The 22,872-nt window shown below is 38.7% G+C and overlaps 2 protein-coding genes across 2 annotated transcripts; both read right to left on the bottom strand.

Moving 5' to 3' along the window:
* Positions 1 to 8,201: 8,201 nt before the first annotated feature.
* LOC103953766 lies at positions 8,202 to 8,816 on the bottom strand. Its single transcript, XM_009365557.3, has one exon. It carries the CDS (start codon positions 8,814 to 8,816, stop codon positions 8,202 to 8,204), a length of 615 nt encoding a protein of 204 aa, XP_009363832.2.
* An 8,365-nt stretch (positions 8,817 to 17,181) lies between these two features.
* On the bottom strand, positions 17,182 to 18,531 carry LOC125468698. Its single transcript, XM_048564924.1, has one exon. It carries the CDS (start codon positions 18,529 to 18,531, stop codon positions 17,182 to 17,184), a length of 1,350 nt encoding a protein of 449 aa, XP_048420881.1.
* Positions 18,532 to 22,872: the final 4,341 nt, after the last annotated feature.

Below are 22,872 nucleotides of genomic sequence, written 5' to 3'. Positions count from 1 at the left end.
AAAATTTAACAAGTTTAATTATAATACCATGTAACAATGTTTCGAGTCCACACCTACATTTCACCATTTGCGATGCGATTTGATTTGATGTGATGAAGCCTGGCTAAAGCTACCTCACGTTTTCATTTTCGCTTTCAACTCTTTATACCGACATTCGTTTCAAATTTTTAAATAATTAGGTCAATATATGTATATGGTAGCTACTATAGCCATATCAAGAAAGCCACTATAAGTAAGCTGTGTGCATGAACTTTGGTTGCAAAATGTTGTTATCTAGTTAAATTGTTAATCTATGATAGCGTGAGATCTCTTCCACTGGTCACAGGTATAAAACCTGAGACTTCTCCTTATCCAGGTCCTCTGCATCCTTAATAGATTTATCTTTCTATCATTCTAAGTAGAGGAAATTAGATATAAGTCCAATTTATATACCCTTATTAGGTTAAATCTGTGGATGGCTGGATCGCTGTTAATCACTAGACTTTGCCCTTATCGTTACAAAATATATGCATGCTAGCTAGCTGGGGAAAATGCTAGGTTTAAGGCATATATATTCATCACTGTGGATTCTTGGATCATTGACATTAAACTCAGTGACGGAGTTAAAATGGGGTCATTATTTGTCCATAATTCCAACAACTTCAAAAACCCTATGTATATTGTGTTTGGCCCTATAAACAACTATGGCAAACTAAATTACAATTTCTTCTTCCTACATCTTTTTTCTAACTTTTTTTATCATCTATGTCTTCCTTTTCTTTCTTCTTGTGTGACTCTATTGTGCGCACCAAATGCTCAACGAAATGCTTTAATAATTAAAAAGTCTTGGCAATATTCAATATTACTCTACAGTTTCCTATAGTCACCCTTGACAAGTCTCTATATATTATAGTAGTTGTTGACATATATTGACATAAGCCTTCAGCATATTTTGGCAAGAATCGACATGTTCCTATCAAGTGTTCGACGAAATGGTCCAATGAAGTTTTTTTTTTTTTTTTGTCAAAATCAGGACCCCCTAAATCCTGACTTTGCCATTGGTAATATATACATCACTATGGATTCTTTGTTTGATCGACGTTAAACTCAAACGGGATAACATGATTTTTGTGATAAAATTTTGGGTAAATTACATTTTACCCCCCTCAAGTTCATGGTCGATTTCAATTTCTTACAACATATTTAAAACATTTTAATTTCATACATTAACTTATCATTTTATTTCAATTTCATACAACCGTTAAAAAATAAAAAAAATAAAAAATAAAAACCCATAACCCCCTTCGTATTCCCCACCTGACACCCCTCCATCCCCTCTAACCCCTCCACGACTCCACCCTCCATCCCCTGAAATTACCAATTTTTAATGGTGGGAAATGTGGGCAGGTGAAAAAGGCCGTTAATTTCGCAAATCGAAATCCGCGTGAAGTTTGTGCATGTGTTTGTTTAAGCTAATTTTAAATCTCTAATCAAACCCTACATTACACAAACCCACAAAATTCAAATGTCAAAACCCTCATCTCGGATCTTGCAAGGCCTGCTAAGATTTCACCGCAGCCAAATCTCAAAATCCTCATCTCCGTCTCTGCCTCCGTTGTCCTTCACTAGGAGGAGCTACCACTCCAGCAATGGGCCTCCTCCCCAATTTCCCTCTCACCCGAAAACAGTCCCCGGAGGCGAGGTTGGCAGATACTTCAAGCCGGGTATGGGCCTAGGCATGAGGTTTTTCTCTTTCAAGCCGTGGAATTTCAACAAAATCGATGCTAAGAAGGTGTAACATCCCACATCGCCTAGGGGAATGGATTCTGTAAGCCTTATATGTATATTCGCGTCTCTACCTAGCATGAGGCCTTGTGGGAGCTCACTGGCTTCGGGTTCCATTGGAACTTTGAAGATAAGCGATTAGCGCACAAGAGCATTCTCATGATGGGTGACCCACTGGGAAGTTCTCGTGTGAATTCCCAGAAACAAAACCGTAAGGGCGTGGTCGGGGCCCAAAGCGGACAATATCGTGCTTCGGTGGAGTCGAGCCTGGGATGTGGTGAGGGCCCGTGCCAGGATGCGGTGAGGGTCCAGGCTGGGATGTGACAGAAGGTGTTTGATAAGCCGCTCTTTGCGACATCATCGGCTTTCTCGCGATACTAAAAGGCCATTAGGTTGCAGATTGAGGCATTCTGGAAAAGGAACAATCTGGTGCTGTTAGGAATTGGGGAAGTATTGTTGGGAATTGAAGAGGGATGAATGGATCAGAGAAAGGGTGGCTCGAGTGGGCAAATGGTGGGTGATAGGGGATAGGAGAATGTGTGGGGGCCCAGGCCAGGATGTGAAAAAAGGTGTTTGATAAGCCGTTCTTTGCAGCGTCATCAGTTTTCTCGCGGTACTAGGAGGCCATTGGATTGCAGATTGAGGCATTCTGGAAGAGGAACAATCTGGTGCTATTGCGAATTGGGGGAGTACTGTTGGGAATTGAAGAGGGAAGAGTGGATCAGAGAAATAGTGGCTCAAGTGGGCAAATGGTGGGTGGTGGGGGATGGGAGAATGGGATGCTCGGGTGGAGAAGACAAAGGGGGTGGAGGGGTGTCGGGTGGGGAAAACGAAGGGGGTTCTGGGTTTTTATATACTTTTCTTTAATTAATTATTTTAATATTTTAAATTTTTTATTAAGTGTTTAGCCACGTGGCATAAATATGGCAACCACATCAACAGAAATGGGGACCTCATATTTGCCACATCATCGCTCAACAATTAACTTGACAGATTTTTTAACTGTTGTATGAAATTGAAATAAAATGATTAATTAAATGTATAAAATTGAAATCTTTTAAAGATATTGTAAGAAATTGAAATCGACCCCAAACTTGAGGGGGTACAATGTAACTTACCCTAAATTTTTTGATACGATAATACCTTATTGAACTTTCATGTTCTTATTGTATTCAATTACATTAGTACAGAAACTGAGGAATATGATGGTGGCATGTTTGGATCGTTTTTGGAAGAGTTGAAAGTGTTTTTTTTTTTGACAGTTAAAAAGGTTTAAACTACATTTGGTATAAGAGTTTAGAATGGTTCATAAAAAATATAGAAAATCTTCTTCATCTTAGTTTCATGTATCTTTCATCTTTCAGCTTCTTTATATTATAAGGGGCACGTTTTATGTTCATGAGTATGTGTAACCTTTTTTTTTTTTTATTTAATAAAAATTTTACCTCTCGTAATGCGAGATTTTAATTTAAAACATAAAAGTGAAGCACTTGGAATTTTAATGACGATTTCAACATCTTAATAATAAGGGTTTTTATCATAAATGGTCTCTGAAATTGACCATTCCCATCAAGATAGTCCTTGAAATTAAAAATATATCAATGTAGTCCCTGAAAATAGGTATCGCAAATCAATGTGATCCTTCCGTCACAATTTTGTTAAAAATTATGTAAAGTGCTGATGTAGCACAGAAATGGGCCCCATAAGCCTTTTTTTTTCGAATGTGGATCTTGAGGATCCTCAAATTTTGTCCGTTCATCGTACATCGTGCAGTCATTTTTTGTCAAGTACTATTCATATTTAATTTTAAATAAAAGTATTTAAAATGATTTCTGGGCGCACGATGTGAGAATCCTCATTCTTTTTTTTTTCTCACAAATGGTCCTTGAAATTGACCCGCGACACCAAAATAGTCCTTGAAATTGACCCGCGACATCAAAATAGTCTCTGAAATTGAAAATTGATCAATGTAGCCCCATAAGTAAGTGTCTTAAATCAATGTAGTCATTCCATCACAATTTTGTCAAAAATTCTATTATGTGCTGATGTGACACATAAATGGGTCACACAAGTCTAATTAAATTAAAGAAAATACAAATAGGCTTAATAATTTAATAGTTAATAAAAAAGTTGTGAAAAGAGAGAACTTCATAGTGCAAAAAGATAAACCAGGTTACAAGTAGGCCCTACTATAAGAAAAATAAATTTCATAGTGCAAAAAAATGTTAAGACAACTTTTTTAATTAATTATTAAACTCACATCAGTACATAACAAAAAAATTTGCAGAATTCTGGCAGAAGGATCATATTAATTTGTGACACATATTTTCAAGGATTATATTGATTGATTTTCAATTTCAGGACCATCTTGATAATATGGGTTAATTTCAAGGACCAAGTCAATTTCAATGACTATTTGTGATAAAAACAAGTAAATCTTGTGGGACCCATTTATGTGTCACATTAACCCTTAACGGAAGTTTTAACAGAATTGTGACGGAATGACTACAATGATTTGCGAAACCTATTTTCAGGGACTACATTTATCGATTTTCAATTTCAGAGACCATTTATGATAAAAACCCTTATAATAAAGATACTTCTAGCAAAAAACACTTGTGATAATAATTACAGAAGCAAGATATTTATCTACACGCCACCAAACGAAGTACTATGGTTTAAGACATTGATATATAAATAAAAACCCAATGGAAAACGAATAATGTTATACTTACCACATTTGAAAGGCAATACACGTGGTATACAAAATGTGGTAAGTGTAGCATTTTCAACCTACTGGATTCAATTAAAAATAAAAGGGCCTGTATGGTAACATTTTGAGAAATAATTTTGAAGAACTGTTTTATAAAACAAAAAGGACAAATATGATTTCTGATTTGAGAATGTGTTCGATAGTTTATTCCAAAAATGAATTTTGAGAATGAAAACATTGAAAATGCATATGGTACCAATATCTAAAATGGTGAATGGGGTGAAGAATGTGATGGTGGTGGCGGCGGCGATAGTGGTCAGAGGTGTTTGTGGTGGTGATGGAGGCGGTGGTGGTGGCTTTAGCAGTGAGACGTTGGAGGTGGTGATGGATGGCTATGGTGGTGGGTTGATGGCGATGAATAATATGGTGGTCATAGTGGTGTTAGCGACGGTGACAGTGGTGATGAAAAAAGTGCAATGGCAGTGGTTATGGTAAGACGGTGGTGGTGGTGTCATTTGATGGTGAAATGGTGGAGGTGGTCGTGGCCATAGTCAAGGGTGATGTCGGTGGAGGATGTGGTGCATGATGGCAGTGATGGTGGTGAGTGTTAAAAATGATCACGGTTGGTGATGATGGTGAGACTATGAAGAATGTTGTGGTGGTGATCAGGGACGGATCTAGCACTGGCTGGGTTGGGCTATAGCAAACCGAAAATTTCCTCTCCCAACTACTACCTTTGCGTTGTAGCCCAACTAGAAAAGATAGTTCACGTGGTTACGATGGGCTCATTTTATCAATCTGTTTGAGAAAATTAGGGATTGAAGTCATTAACAGGTAATTTAAAATTTTGAAACAAATAAGGCCTCGCTGAAATTTTTGAAAATCTCTAGACTAATATAATTTGACTTTAAAATTTAGCGCACCTCGATTTCGAATCCTGAATCCGTTCCTAGCGGTGGTGTTGGCGATGGTGACACTAGTGGTGAGCATACATTATTATATTTTTTATTAAAAAAACCTATTTTATATGTATATTTTATTTTTTATTATTTTGAAAACTTTTTTTAGAGTCCCCGCATACATAATTTTTAACTCGTTTTTATATGGGCAAAACGAAAAATTGTTTAACAAAACGTTAATGGACGTGCCCAAAATTTTTTGACAAATTTAAAGGAATTATAATCTTAGCCCAACCTAAAATTAAAAAGGCCCAAATTGCCCGAATGATTTAAAGTTTAGTTTAGCATGAGCAGTGTTTCTAACGACCTCAGATCTCTCAAAATAAGAGATTATATTAACACACACCTTAAATTACTTCTTTCACACCTTTTTAATTTTTTAATATTTTTTTATCAGGTGTTAATGGTGTGTAGAAAATATTAAAAAATTAAAAGAGTATGGAAGAAGTAAATTGGGATGTGTGAATATAATCTCTCAAAACAAAACTTCTTGAAATATTGGTTGCCTAGACGAAAATACAATTCCAAATACTAAGATGATAATTTTTTTTCATAAATTTGTCGATATGTCGTCAATACCTGAATAATGTGATTGACAATGCCATAAATATTTATTGATAATGTCATAGTTATCTAATTTTGATAATCTTACCAAATTGAGATACTTATTTCAACCAATTTTGCAACTTTTTATGACCATGCCTATATATCAAACGATCATAATTTCCCTTCCAAAAATTTAATTGTATCACTCACAATTAGACGTGGTAACAATTTTTTTTTCTTTCATATGTCGTGTTAACCATAAGTCACATTTTAACAAGACATATGAATCCGAACCCTTAAGCAAACTGACAAAGACTATTTAACTCAATTAAAATTATTTTTTAATGGTTCATTTAATGGATGACCTGTTAACGAAAATCATTATATTGAGATACTGTTTAATTAATGATTTTGACCTATACACTTGAGGAAAAAAAAAAAGTGTTGAGCAAAATAATAAGATTAGTATGTACCCCACATGTTATAATACTAAAAGTCGCGCTTAATAATCTCAGTTATAAAGGTACGGTAACAACACAATACATCTTGAAGAAGAATAAAAAGGTTCAAATTCAAATGAATGGTCTACTGAAGAGCAATATATCTCAAAATTTGATCCAAGAAAATCATTTACGAAACACACTAAGAAAATAAAGTATGATTATAAAAAGCTTTTACTTTAGTTGACTAATAAATTACTAAATTCTCTTTATCATTAATGGTTTAAGGGGTGATCCGCATTTTGACTTGAATTCAAGTGTCAACAAATTCATGTCGTTTTAACAAATCGTTCAACACGATGATGGTCAAAGAATATTAAAATGCATCCGTGTAACTTTCTAATCTCTAGAATAATGAATTTCCGTGTCAAACTACTAGTTAGTCCACCTTAAAAAATTGTGTAACACTCCCAGCACCCCAAGAAAAGTTAAATTTATTAAAGGACATGATGAAATGAATAATGTAATGGTAAAGATAATTTACGTTTTTAAGGGAAATATTCACTGTTTTGATTACTTCATTTTCATGATTCATCAAGTTCGGAGATCTAGATCATTGAAATTTGATCTAACGGTTATAAACAGAGGTCCATTTTAAAAATTAAAATATCGTTGGATCAAATTTCAATAACCCAGATCTCCAAATTTGATGGATTAGAAAGAAAGGATCCGAAACCCTTTCCCCTTTTCATTTGACATATCCACGTGAGTCGAGGAAACAGAAGCAGTTCTAGCAGGACTACTGTATTGTACGCATTCAATTCCGCAGGTTCCATATTTTATACGACAGGAGATGCCACAATCTGAATTTATATTATTCATTTTAATAATAATATAAATTCAGATTGCATGCAGCTCCTTCTTCTTCTTTTTTTATTTTTTGTAAAATTTATTTAATTGCAGCCCCTTTCTTAAATTATTGGTTTAGCTCCCTTTAATCACGTGAATATTAATAACCAGCAACTGTACCTACTCCAGAGCACTAGCAAAAGTGGAAGTAATTGAAAAGTTTTATAAGCCTAATAATACAGAGTTGTATTCACTTTTATGAACATGTAGAGAAGTCCTATCAGAGTAGGAGATTGAAACAACTTACTCGACAGTGATGATTTACAAGATAAATAATTGTTTATTTTTTGTTATTAGATTATCTCATGTTTTTAGATTAATACAAATCAAGATGCATGAGATAATAATACAAGATAAGTAGATAATTATTGAGATAATAACAGAATTAGATAAAAACACAAATTATGGTCCAGACTCGAGAACAGTGGTTCTTAATTATCAGTAATGTGATATCTGTTATCTTTAATCTTTTTTGTAAACAGTATTAATTGCAGTCTAATAATTTAAGCACTCAAAATCAACATTAATGCGAAGCTACGTTGTGTAATATTTCTTTATAAATTATCACATAAAATAATGGAAAATGATCATAGAAAACTGAATTTCACATGCATTATGTTGGAATATTGATCATGAGATATGAGATCAATGGAACCATCCACATGTTCTTGTCCATGGCAGTCCACACACTGCAACTGCATGCCCACTTACGCTTCTAGAATTAATTAAAATCTAATGCAAAACCCAAAAATAAAAAGATTTAATTCACACGACCATACAGAAAATTCTAATTAAGCAGCAGCACCTCGGCGATTCATGGTTTTACAATGGACAAACACGCAAATTTCATTTTCCTCACTGAAAAGCAGGCTAGCAGCCTCGGATCCCATGAAAATTAGTAGAAATATTACCTTTGCGTTTACCTCCAAAGCATAAAGTTGAAGTAGGTGATCCAGAATTTTGATGATGATGATGATGATCATAATAATCTCCCCCATAATTATTCTCTAATGGCATCCTCGAAACCGAAAAACATTGATTTTTTCGACCCTTTTTGTTTCTCAAACCTGATGAAGAATTCGCTGACGATGAAGATGATGAGTAGGATGCTGACAACGGTGATGATGCCAATGACAACGATGATGATGGTGATAGCGATGGCAATGGCGATGACATGTTGGGTGCCTTGAGCATTTTCTTCAATGACCTAAGCCTGGAAAGAATGGTGCCTAAAAACTTTGTTTTGGAGCTAGGGTTTTGCTGGGTATGTTTAAAGCTGCTGGGACGGGTAGTGGAATAGGACGGAGGAGGTGTGAGAGGAGGAAGAGAAGACTCTGAAAACTTGTGCTTGGGTGTACCCGGCTGTGACTCCCACTTGAATGGGATAACACCAGCTTCTCCATAGTAAACCCTGCAAGAAGAGTTGGCCACGGATGCTTCCTTGGAGACAATCTTAGAGGAAACGCACTCGTTTTCAGTCACCATTTTTGAATCTGGTTTTTGGGTTCTGACTGTCTCTGGCTTAGCTACTTGGCTAGCAAGAGAGGCAGATCTGAAATTTCAAGATCCGAAGAAGAAGCAGCGAGGTAGCTGACGATGATATTGAATTGAATAGAATATCTTGTAGGGTACTGGTTGCAGTTGAATGTGGGTCGTCTAGTATTAATTAATATAAGGTTCCACAAGCAATAATACTAAACCATATTCCACATTTGATGCACGCAAAACAATAATACTAAACCATATTCCACAATTGATGCTGATTTCAGGAATTTGTCTCTTATATGGGACATAAACCTCATGAGCTTAAATTAGTAAGATTATATCTCTCAAAAGAATGTGATATTATAGATTTTTTTTTCTATTTTCTGAAATTATTTTAAAAAAATTGTTATTGTCATTCCAAAAAAAATATTATACTTAAAATAAAATTTTCATACTTAAGCTTTTAAGAGTTTATTTGAGAGTATTTTTGTGTCAAGCGTTTTAGCTCATAAATGCTTAACTAGAATCTTTTTTCATTTTTTTTTTTATAAAAAAACATAAATAAATAAATGTATTAAAAGCCCAAATACTTCTTGGAAATGTTTATAAAAGAAGCATCACTAAAAGTGTTTCTATGATCTAAAAAATGCATCTGATCTTTTCAAAACAATCTCAAACAAACCATCAGAGTGCTTGATAGTATTACGGCAGAAGAAGTTGTGAGTCATTTAATGTGTTAAGTGAAGAAATTAGTTGCGAACTCATCATTTACGAAATTCAAATGTAAAATTATCTACAAAAAGAAGTACCACTAAATTACAATATTAAGTAATTATATATGTGGCATCTTTAATAAATTAAAATAATATTATTGACGCATTGCATATTTGCAACTACCAAAATCATAAATAGATTTTTGGAAGAACTTTATTTGATCATGTGATGACATGGATATAGCAGGACCATAAATAAACGATAGCCATAACAAAAACAGTTGAGAAAGTGTGGGATCTGGTTAGGGATGAGCTCTGTATCATAAATGAGAGTTTGTCGCGGTTCATATGCGACTCGGCCTGAGTGGTTGTTTTGATGGTAGCAACAACTGTGAGGAAGCCTGGTTGTGCTGGTTCTTTTGGCATTCACGCCAAGGTAATTTGCTACTCATAAAATAAAGGTGAGGTCTGTCCTGCTATCCCGAAGGCTTGACTTGAGCACGCTTAATTTGATCTCCACATGAGGCGACAATAAATCACTCATTCGACTCATCCAGCGTACAACCAATCACTTCAAATTGACTTCCACATGTGCTGTTTAAAAAACATGTCTATCGTTGCAATTTTTAGGGTTTATCTTTCTTTGAGACCACTTGCCTTGTGCACAATTTGAACAATTTCTCTTGGGAAGTCACACGGATAATGTCATTTATAATTATGCTAATAATTGAGGTCAATAGACAGTTTAATCCATGTTAAACTGCATTTGCTGGCTTTTCATGAGAAATAAGTGGATTAAATGAGTTCCTGCGACTCCTTTTTTCATCATGTGACACACGTGATTAGAAAAATAGAAATAAAATTGCATGAACTTGTGCTATTTAAAATATAAAATATAGCATGTTTACTTAGTGCTATTGGTATGAGAAGCATATGAGTTTCTCATTGAAATTTGTAATCAAACTAATATCCTTAAATATCAAGAATCATATCAACTAAAAAGAACTAATTAATGTAATTCTCTTTCTTTATTTCCCCTATTTCTAAATTCTTTGATTAATTCCTTCTTCTGTGTCTGGTAAGTAAACAGGAACTTTTTGTACATTCTTTATACAGTGTCGATTCTGGGTACCAAATTACATGCATGGCGGAGTCAACATAGGGTCATTGTTTGTCTTTGACTCCAGCAACTTCAAAATCTCATGTATATTTGGTTGTGTATTGTATATGACCCCTATAAACACCTAAGGCAAACTAAATTACAACCTCATTTCCTACTTTTTCTTCTATTTTCTTCTAGCTATCATATTTGTCTTCATTTTCTCTCTTCTTGTGTGCGACTCTATTATATGTGGTCGATGAAATACTTTAGTTGAAAAGCTTTGGCAGTTTTCAACATTACTACAGTACAATATCTTGCATTCATCCTCGACAAGCCTCTACAAATAATAGTAGTTGTCAATTGGTAAAAAATTTCGGCATTTGTTGACAAGTATTGGCCAATGCCTACTAGATGCTCGACAAAAAGGCAAAATCTTTTTTTTTTTTTTTTTTTTTTTTTTTTTTTTTTTTTTGATATTATGACACTATTATATGAAAATTATGGCTACGATTACATTAACAAGTATTTCCCTTATTGGGAACAACATACATCAAATTCGTACAATCAACGCGAACTTTAGCTAGCAGACCTCCTAATGCGCATGTGTAGTTACTGCTGATGTGCTCTAATTAAAATGTTCAACAACCCTACCAGATTTTGTGCCCTAAATTATGAGTTCATGTCCCACGGCTTTAAAACCAGTCTGAACCCTTTTGCCACAAAAAACAAGGGAAGAAGAGATGCTTTGCTTTCTCTTAAGTTTGTTTTCCTGGTGACCTGGTCACTGCATGCATGATGAAATCGTTGGGGGCCTCGGGGCAGTTACACAGTTATTAATATTCTGTTTACTTAGGTACGAAATAGCAAGGTTCTAAAAGACATTAGGCGCTAGTCGGGTGGCGGGCGGACAAATGGATTTAAATAAATTTATTATATTTCGTATGAATAAGTGTCTGCTTATAATTAAAAATATATATACTTTCATCATAAACTACTAAATATAATGACATACATGTTATGAAGTATTGGAACATAATAAAAACATGGAGATCAAAGATATAATGTGTGTTCATTTAAGTAGTAACAAGTCTCTTACAATTTATTGAAAAAAAATAAAATGTAAAATGAAAGTTATTTATTTTCTGTCTAAGTGAGTTGCGACCTAGGCGGGTGCCTAGTAGGTCTGGACGGACTAGGCATGTGCCTCAGCAAGTTTAGGCATTTTCTTAATTTTCAAACGCATAAGTATTAATCGGAGTGTTCCCCTTGGCAGAGCTTAGGCGGTACTAGGCGGGAATTTTTAGAACAGTAATAGAATTACAGTTTTGCTTCTGGTCAGTTGTGGACTCACACACGACAATCGGTCACGCAAATATATGTATTCAAGCTAGAAAGCAACCATATCCATGTTGCAATGCGTAATCAACGGAACTTAGATCATGAACTACATACCATCCTTTTTATTATCAGGTTTTTCAAGTATGTTTCGGAGTGTCTTATGTTTTAAAAATTTTCATTGTTAGATTTTGATCAAAGATAAAATGATCAATCTAAATTCTAACATTCAAACACGTTGGAATCTAGAATACTCCATATCATACATAGGATTTTCGTTTAATTACTTGTACTCCAAGTCGCAAGAAATTATCATTGGGGCGACAAGGACAATTATGCTTTACTATTTTTATGCAAGGGTATGCATATTTTATTGCATTCTTTACTCATTAGCTTGGTATATGTGACTCATGTTCAATTGAATGTGAAAGGGGAGAAGTTTTTTTAATGTGCCAGGAATACGGTCGGTACATTAAGTGTAACAATATAATTGGTTGGAAACTTAAAAATAATAAAAAATAATAAAAAAAAGAATAATTCCAATAAATTGTATTATTACATTTGATGTCCCTGACCGTATTTCTAATACATTAAAAAAAATCTCTATGAAGTGTGACATTAATTCATACCAAACAAATGTATGACTCATTGAGCAGTGGATTACTGTGGATGTGGTCCATGAACTGACATGATTAATAGAGTATCGTGCTAGAAGTACTAGTTGTACATTTTTTATGATATTATGCTTTTTGTTTATTGATACGAATTAATTATAATTAGCAATTCGTGGGGTCTAGGGTGTTATGTTAGACGTATTCAAATCTTTGATGAAATCATGTGGTTATTGACGTGCGTGTTTTAAATTGTTTACCAATTCGTGTAGACTTTCAATGGGAACTCATTTCGAGCTAAACTTTTTTTTTTTTTTTTTTTTTTTTTTTGAACACCAGAAAACCATATCATAAAAGGCCTACAGAGAGGCAAACATACATACAATAAACAGGCAGCGACAATGGGAAAACCACAAAGACCCCTCCACCAAGTAGAGGTGTCACCCCTGGCACCACCAACTCAAGTTAATGAGAACAAGGTAGCCCGTCATTATTCAATACAAAGACCAACGAAGATGGGGGCCTAACGACCCAAACGACATCACTCATCTCCGTAAAACCACTCGATGCAATCTTGTGAGCCACGCCATTTGCAGAACGGGGCACCCAAGACCATCGACAATCAAAGAACTTCCCCCCCAATTGTTTAACCCGAGCCAGCACCGGGAATGCCTCCCAACTACCCCTAGACAGCGAACTAGATAAACAATTAATCGCTTCAAGGGAGTCCGACTCAAGAATTACATACCTTACTCCCAACTCGTCACCAAGTTGGCACCCGTACAGCAACGCATAAGCCTCCGCAGCAGCAGCAGAAGGAGCAGATATAGCATACCGCGCTGCAGCCACGAATTTTCTTTCCATGTCCCGCGCAATCAAACCCACAAATCCCATCTTTGAGACCTTGGACCAGCTAGCATCCACATTAATCTTCACAAAAGGAGAGGCCGGAGCACACCACCGCGCCACCTGGGTACCCCTTCTCCCGTCACCCCTTCCCCTAACCCCAGCCATTGCCTTAGCACCAAGAAACGAGCTCATAGCCGCAGAAACATCAGCCAATACTTTTAAAGGGTTAACAGACATCCCTTTGAAGACAAAATCACAACGAGCTTTCCAAATACACCAACAGGTACAAACAATATACGATTGTCTCCACGTTGTATCTCCAAAGTTGCATAAAGTCGAAGAGAATACCTTCTGAATCCATTCCAGCCAAGACGGGAGAGAAAGACGATCCAGTTTATACCCCAAAGCCCCACCAAACCAAATTGGCTCAACCCAAGAGCAAGCAAGGAAAATGTGCTCAATGGTTTCATCATGGCAGCAGCAAATAGGACACGTAGAGTTCAGAGAGGACCGTCGTCGGTACAAGGCTTCCCGAGTAGGAAGACAATTATGCATCGTAAGCCACATGAAATGTCGCAACTTGGGGGGCACCTCCAGCTTCCAAATCCCCTTCCAAAACGCCTTGGGAACCCCACGAACAGAAGGCCGACGCTTGTCCCGCCTAGCCAGTGATCTACCTTGCAGCCATCTATAACCCGACTTGACCGAATAAGTACCGTTCTTACTCACATCCCAGATAAGCCTATCATTGCGACTTAGATCCCCCAAAGGTGTCTCCTCAATAGCCTTCAAAGCCTCCCCCGATATGAAAGGTTGTAAAAAGCTAAGATTCCACCGCCCCAACTCCGGACAGATAAGCGCACTGACCCTTAAACTGGGAGTAACCGCAACCTGGCCAACCGGCACCGGATGACCAAGGGGCAATGAAGGAAGCCACCTATCCTGCCACACCCTCACCTCCTGACCGCCCAAAATCTGCCAATGGGAACCCTCCTTGATCACGTCCCTGCCACAGATGAGGCTGGTCCATGCCCAAGAAGCCCGACCACCTTTCTTTGCATCCCATATCGAGCAATGGGGAAAATACCGGGCTTTCATCACCCTAGCCCACAGCGAGTCCGGTTCCGTGATTAAACGCCAACATTGTTTAGCAAGCAGAGCATCATTAAATTCCATAAAGTTTCTGAATCCTAAACCACCCAAGTCTTTTGGCAAACCCAAAACCTCTTTAGAGACCCAATGAATCTTTTGGGCTCCTTCCTTGCAACCCCACCAAAATCCAGCCACTAACGCATCCAATTCCTGACAAACGACGGCAGGGAATTTGAAAATGCACATTGGGTACGCCGGAATAGCTTGGATAACAGCCTTAATTAAAACCTCTTTACCGGCACGGGATAGAGTACTTTGTTTCCACCCTTGAAGTTTTTCCATTACTCTTCCTTTCACATAAGCAAGCCCACGCTTTTTCGACCGACCCCAAATAGCAGGGACCCCCAAATAAGTCCCCGGATTGCTAACCACCGTCATACCCAGGGCATTCCCCATCTGATCTGCATTCACTTTCGGAACATTTGCCCCAAAGAAAACACTGGATTTCTCCAAATTAACCTTCTGCCCATACGCCACACAAAATTTGTCCAGCATATGTTTCAAATTCCTGCAGTTTTTCACATCTGCCCGTAGAAACAGAAGGGTATCATCCGCAAAGAAAAGGTGAGAAATTACGGGTCCGGATCCACCAATCTTAACACCCTCCAATCTACCTTGGTCCACCGCACCCTGAATCAGTTTTGAAAGAACTTCCCCCACCAAAATAAATAAATAAGGAGAAAGAGGATCCCCCTGACGGAGACCCCGCGAGGGAGCAAAAGACTCACCAGCCTGCCCATTTAGAAGAACAGCGAAGCTCACCGACGAAATACATCCAATAATTAGCGATCTCCAACTACTACTGAACCCCATTCTTTCCATTACCGCATCCAAAAAGTCCCATTCAACCCTATCATACGCCTTCTGCATATCCAGTTTAATCCCCATTTCAAATCTGTTCCTGACTTTCCTTCCCTTCAGATAATGAAACATCTCATGGGCTATGCCAATGCAATCCTGAATTTGTCTACCCGCCACAAAAGCATTCTGAGATGGAGATATGATTTCAGGCAATAATACCTTCAACCGGTTAGCAAGAATCTTTGACAGTATTTTGTACGAATAGTTACAAAGGCTGATAGGCCTGAACTGCGACACAAATTCCGGATTAGGGACTTTGGGAATCAGAACTATGTTAGTCTGATTTATCAATCTCGAACCCTCGACGTCCTGAAGCAACTCTCTGACCAGAGCCGAAACATCTTCCTTCACAATCTCCCAGTATGTCTGATAGAAGATCCCCTGGAAACCATCGGGGCCGGGAGCCTTAAGACCTCCCATATTCCCAGCAGCCTCCTTTATCTCCTCCTCCGTAACCGGTGCAGTTAGCGCCTCATTCATTTCTGTCGAGACCGAGGGATTAATGCAATCTAGCAGCGACCCCCAATTACGATCCCCTGCCGAGCTAAAAACTGAAGAGAAATGATTATCCACTAAATGGCGTACCTGAGACGGATTTTCCACCCAGTTTCCATTTTCCGCCCTAAGCTTCACAATCTTATTTCTCCTACGCCTCTGAAGGGTTGAAGAGTGAAAAAACTGGGTGTTTGCATCCCCCTCCCTCAACCATTTTACCCTCGATCGCTGGCACCAATAACTCTCCTCTTGGAGTCTTAACTCATCAATCTGCCGAGATATCTCCCTTATCATTTCATAGTTTGGACCCCAGTCTCGCTGGAGTGAATCTAACTGTGAAAGAAGATCATGGATCCTGCTTCCCCTCCCCTTAAATTTGGTACGATTCCACCTGCTCAAACGATATCGACATTCGTTTAAAGATCTCACCCACCTATTCACATGGCTACCATGATGCCGCCGGTCCCAGCACATTTCCACCATTTTCTTGCACTCTTCCTCCGAGACCCAAAACGCCTCAAACCTGAACATCTTTCTTCCTTTCTGCCCATCAGATATAGAACTAAGAACAATTGGGCAGTGATCCGAGGCTAAAACCGTTTCATGCATAACATGGGAGTTCGGCCAGAGTTGCTGCCACTTTTCATTCGCCATGACCCTGTCTAATCGCTCCTCCACCCAATCCCCTTTTCTCAGCCCTCTCCACGTGAATGTTGGTCCATTGAACCCCAAGTCCATCAACTGAGAGGAAGACAAAAACTCTTCTAAGAATCTTGGTCTGTTGTACAAGACCTCAACTCCTCCAGACTTCTCATAATCCCACAGGAATTCATTGAAATCCCCGCCACAAATCCAAGGTATATCTGTGGGAGTAAAATGGTTAACCATCCATTCCCAAAACAGATTTTTCTCCACTCTATACGACGTTCCGTACACACCCGTAATCCGACTCCATTGCGTTTGCCCTTTAATTTTCATCACAGCATCAATAATATGCTTGGACGAAAAGATAATATTAACCTCCAGATTGTCCTCCCACCATAAACTCAATCCTCCAGCCATTCCAATTGGCGAAACATCAAAGCCATGTAAGTAACCCAATCGCCTCCTCACACCTAAAATTCTATGATCTTTCATTTTAGTCTCTGATAAAAAGATCATAGAGGGTCTTTTTTTGCAAATAAGCCCATGGAGAGCCCTGACTGTCGTTGCCGACCCTAGCCCACGACAGTTCCAGAATATATAACTCATGGCTGGCCTGCGGCTGTTGAAGGCCAGCCGCCACCGCCCCGAGCCAACTTGCCCGCCTTCTTTGTCACCAGCCTTCCTTTAACAATATCCGACTCCCCTTCCATTACTTCATGTCCTCTATGCTTCTCACTTTTTTCTTCCTTATCTTCACCCGTCGTATGGACTATTCGTTCCCCCAATAGATCTCCTTCCTTGCAATTTAACCTCCTCCCTGTTTCTACCACCCTTCCTTGGTAATTCTCTTCCGTATCCGGGCCCTTGAATTTCTTCTGTGGAGCTTGAGTTAGCATATTATCCTGTGCATCCCCACTTCTTTTACTACCCCATAATGGTTCATCATCCTGGGCGGACAGAAAGTTATTGCCCCCCTGGACCTCGCCCGACCTTCCTTCACCCACTGTTTTAATGCTCTCCATTTCTGAGCAGGAAGACGTATCCTCTGCCACCCCCCGCATTCTTCTACGCCATTTTTTTTGACCTGTGCCACGACTCTGTGATGCTCCCCCTGACTCCATGGTTTGATTGCACTCCATTCCTTGAGCCTGCAAATTCCGTAAACTACTTTGATTCTGTGCAGCCGTGATGCCTGGTCCGCGCACCGCCCCAGCCTGCCGGCGTTCCCCCCTGCCCACATACTCCACTTTCTTCGCTATCGCCACCTCCCTTACCGGCTGTGCCTTCATCCACTCTCCATACGCCACCTCCCCATCTCCAGACATCTCAACGGAACATTCTGTATTGATATGCCCGATCCGTCCACACCTGTAGCAAAAATCTTGAAGCCGTTCATACCGGAATTCCACCCAGGTTTCCTTATTTGAGTCCCTTCGAATCCAGCATCCCTTAAATAATGGCTTCTCCATATCAACTAAAATTCTGATTCGCACAAATCCACGAGCGTGTCCGGGATCCTCCATAGCTATAAATTTCCCAGCCTCTTTGGTTACACGCTGCACGTTCTCGACAGAGGCTAAGCCCAGCGGAATTCCCCTTATTTGAACCCAAAATGGAACAGCATCCAGCTCCAGCTCCTCCAAAGCGAGCTCCGGAGGCCATTTCACGACAGAGAACACCTTTTTCATTACTGCCCAGGGAACTTGCTCAAGGATTTTTGAGGCTACATTTTCATCTTTGACCGAAATAATAAAGACATTCTCCCTTACCCATTTTATTTCCACCTCACCCAATTCTTTCCACGCCGCTCTGAGAATATTCCTGACTCCCCACTTGTTCAATGGTTTTGGCGTTAGGACTTTCCCAACCAGCTTAACTCCCTGCTCCATGGTTGATAAATCCAGTGTTTGGTTCAATTGAATCACCAGTTCATCCACTCCATTTTTCGCCATCACAAAGGAACAGCACTGCCCCACACGGCCAGCCTGAGACGATGAAGAATGCTTGACTTGCTGGACACAAACTCAGAAACACACAGATAAGCACCCCGAATACTAACTGATTTCTTTCTTCTCCTCCCTGTCACCAAGACTTTCCATCCACTGATCCTGCCCCCTCAAACCCCGACTGACAGAATTAAAACCCCTCAACCCGATTCAATTTACCCACCCCATTACTTCTCGGAGAGAGACACACTAATTAGAGACAAACCACCCCACCCCATTCCCCCTCGAAGAGATATTCACCCTAGTTTGAGAAACCCCACCCCATTCCCTTCACCCGAATCCCTTACCTCACCCATTCTACTACCTTCCAGTTGACGGAGTCCACCACCCCCCCCCCCAAAACGAACCATAATAGTAGAAACCCCCAAGCTCACAGATTCCACAAAACCAAATTGACAGAGATAACACCCCCAATCAGAACAACACCACAGCCACTGCAACCCTCGTGGAGAACAACACACCAATTTGAAAAGCCCCAAATCCTTTTCGTCACCCTAGGCCCTGTCACCCCACGCCATCCTGTTTTCAGAGCCTCAGTTACCCAAACCCCAAGATCTTGACCTGCACAGTACAAAACACACGATCGAGACTCACCTGATCTGCAGAGGTGTTTGGAGAAGAGGATGTTTCCAGGTACGTGCACACCGGAGCTCAAAGGTGCGAGAGCTTCCCTGGATCTCAGCCGTCAGATCAACCTACGACGCCATGCCGATCGGCGTCCGCCAGAATCTCGAAGCCGAGTGGATCCTCTGCTCTTACGATTTATGATGGGTGTCGTGAGAGGAAAACAAGGTTGATGGCGTACAGAGAGGTTCAAGGGGAGTAAAGGCTCTGCAGATCACAGAAACGGGTTCAAAACCGTCAGATCTGAGGACTTAAGGATGGTCTGATCACCGGGAAACCGAATCACACCACGGAATCACTCCGGGGAGAAAGGACTCGCACTCAGGCGGACTCTCACAGAGGAGAGAAAGCTCTCACAGAGGAGAGAACTCTTTCGAGCTAAACTTTAGCCAAATAATTGAAAAGCTATTTAGCTAATCGCTTTTGAAGTTAACTACTACTTCAACTTCTCACTTTCAATTAGCTCAGTCGTTTTCTTAAAAATGATTTTAACTCACTTATATTATTCAAACTGATTCATTATGCAGCTTAGCTTTTCTCAATATCTTAATATAAATATATCGTATTTTTTTATTAAAAAAACCAAGCACGTTCAAACTTTTAAAGTGCGTTCAAATATTTTAATAGCCAATCACTAGTGTCTTTATTTTTCTTACTCATCTTAGTTGCATTGTAGCATAGTAGAATTTTCGAGTTGCTTTTGCTAGCAAGTAGGTTAGCGTATCTTCGACACTAACTATATTTTGGTTATCACAAAATGGCTTAAAAATCGTTTTAACTACAGCCACTTTTAAAACGTTACTCCAGCAACACTAGCTAGTTTAGCTACCCGGTAATTTTTGCCTTTTGTTTTCTTAAAAATGGGGATCAACTGGTAGTTTATTCACAATTGCAGTCCATCCTTTTGGGGATCAGGAAGACTCACAGATGCGTTTTAGGTTAGCCTCTCCTAACCATCATTGTGTAATTTACCAATGCTAAGAATCGAACTTATGACGGACTTGAATTTCGTCTCCAACAACTGAGCTACCCAACCATTTTATCTTCAAGTTTTAGGCTTGGATCAGAAAAGTGTGAAAATTGGAGGATTTACTTTTCGTTAAATTTCTCTTCCCTCTTGACTAAACATATTTTAGATTGATGTATAACTAAGCCTTTGAAGCAAGGTGCTTTGTAATGTTTAGACTTAAATAGCTAAACACATGCTTGTTGGAGATGCTTTTAGTCCCTCGAAGATGAGCAAGTCTAAAATACGGTGGCTGAACCACTTGGCTATGCGATGATACTCACATACACCGATGACCCTCTATTTTTTATTCAATCAAAACCATTTTTAAGGGAGATGTCTAAATTTAAATATGAAGGCTTATGTGGCACTTTAATATTTTTTGAAATTTTTTTATTTACCCGATATGTCAATTTAAACGATTATTTATTGCTTTATTTATTTTCTATAATTGTAATAAGTGTTTTTAGAACAAAAAATAATAACAAAAATGGTAAAGAAAATTTATTAATCACTAAAATTAGACTTGAAGCAACCACTTTTGATGTTATTCGACGTCCTGCCACGTAGAAATTGATATTTCAGTTGGAAAACACTAAAACTATTTTTTTAACTATTATTGCTGATGTAGACTTTTTGATTGTCCTTGCTCTAATGTTTATGCGAATGGTCGGACATAAAATCGTTTTTGAAATCTCTTATTTTAATGTGTGGTAGTACATGTTTCTATTTTCTAAAAGCAGTTCCAGCCCTCACCATTTGGACCGGCACCAAGTGAAAAAAACAGGTCGGCACCCTGTCCATCACCTCCAGCCCGCAAAACAACCTGGTACCCAGCCCAAGCCCGGCAGCAGCCCAGCCCATTTCGGACAGACCCAGAAGCCGGTCCAAAAGGCTGGCGCGTGCACAACACTCGCGACTGGGCGCGAGTAGCCGACAGCCATTGCAGGCGGTGGGGCCCGCTTCTCAGTCCACTTGCATATACCCGGCTGAGGGCTACGTGGCCCTCCTCAGAGTCGTTGGATTTCCAACGGCTAGTTTTTGTAGGCCGTTGGATTTCCAACGGTAAAAAAAATTTAAATTTGACTTTTAAATTGGATCATCCGATCACAGATCAACGGTCCACCTTTTTTCACCAAAAATAAAATAAAATAAAATAAAAAGGCCCAACAGTCAGAAATTTGACCGTTGGCCACGTGGCAGCTGGTTGGCTGTTGGATTTGATTATTTTTCAAATCCAACGGTCCAGATTAATTACAACATTAAAATTTATTAAAAATTAATTAAAAATTGTGAAATTTTTTTAAAAAATACAGAAAAATTTTAAAAAATTAATTTTTTTTCTTCTATAAATACCTAACCCTCATCTTCCACCTTACACCACATTTCAATATTTTGTACACTTTGAGAGAAAAAAATGACTTCGTGGAAGCTCAGTGAAGATATTACGTTGTGTGAATGTTGGGTTCGCACTACTCATGACCCGATTACGGGTAATGAGATGGATAAGCGAGAAATGTGGAGTAAAATTACGAAATCGTTTTGCGATGTACATGGAAAAGATGCCAGATCTAGTCAAGGTCTTCAAGGTCATTAGAAAAAACTCAACGCATCCTTTACTTGTTGGAAAAACGTCATCTCTCATGCTTCTGGTAATCTGCGTAGTGGGACAAGTTTAGCGGATGAGGTAACAATATTTTTATTTATTTATATGCATTCCACCCACATCAATATTTTAATTTATTTAATTTCTTATGTAATTTCTATGTAATATGCATTCCATGTCCATTAATATTTTAATTTATTTATTTGTGTTACACCCACATCAATATTTTAATTTATTTAATTTCTTATGTAATTTCTATGTAATTTCTTATGTAATTTATATGCATTCCACGTCCATCAATATTTTAATTTATTTATTTGTGTTACACCCGTATTTTTTAATATTATCTTATCCCACATTTTTATAGACACTACAAGCACAAGCATTCTACAATGCAAAGAACCATAACAAATCATTCAACAAATGGGAATGTTGGCAAATTGTCAAAGATTGCCCTAGATACAAAATTGTGGCAACCGGTCCAGAAGTTGTCATGCACGGTATGGATCTACACAGTTCGCCAGAAGCAGACACAGCCGAACAAGAAGCCAACACATTTGAAGACACGGAAGGGACGCCTAAACAAGTGCCAGAGACCCAACCGACTCGTCAATCCCTCAGGCCTCAAGGTAAAAAGGCATCAAAGAAAAAAGGTAGTTCTTCCAAAAATGACTACACTAAATATATGGAGGAACTTACTCGTCAAGGTGAACTGAACATGGCATGGTAAAAGGTTAGAGATGAGGAAAAAGCTACTGCTATGGCAGCAATAATAGCAGCTACTGAGGCTCGTGATGCGGCGGCTGAGAGACAAAGAGAAATAGTTAATCGAGAGAACGAGATGATTAGAGAAGCATTTCATCGAGAGAATGAGATGCTTAGAGAAGAAAGGATGGCTCAAACATATCGTGACACTATGAACAAGTCTCTAGTAGGACTGTCTCCGAATTCAAAATATTTTTGGACATCAGAAAAAAGAGATGTCGTGCAAATGAGGCGTGCAAGAGATGCCGAAACAAGTCAAGGGGGTTACAGCTACAGAAATCCTAGC

This window comes from the organism of the source record quoted next, unplaced genomic scaffold (assembly GCF_019419815.1).
Source record: "Pyrus x bretschneideri cultivar Hongxiangsu unplaced genomic scaffold, Pyrus_bretschneideri_v1 Contig4, whole genome shotgun sequence".
NCBI lineage: Eukaryota > Viridiplantae > Streptophyta > Magnoliopsida > Rosales > Rosaceae > Pyrus > Pyrus x bretschneideri.
The sequence above is the reverse complement of the archived record's forward strand: the minus strand, read 5'-3'. Positions and strand labels throughout refer to the sequence as shown.

Excerpts from the sequence above, each read along its gene's own strand:
- LOC103953766 (XM_009365557.3), bottom strand. The coding sequence starts at position 8,816 with ATGGTGACTGAAAACGAGTGCGTTTCCTCTAAGATTGTCTCCAAGGAA.
- LOC125468698 (XM_048564924.1), bottom strand. The coding sequence starts at position 18,531 with ATGGCGAAAAATGGAGTGGATGAACTGGTGATTCAATTGAACCAAACA.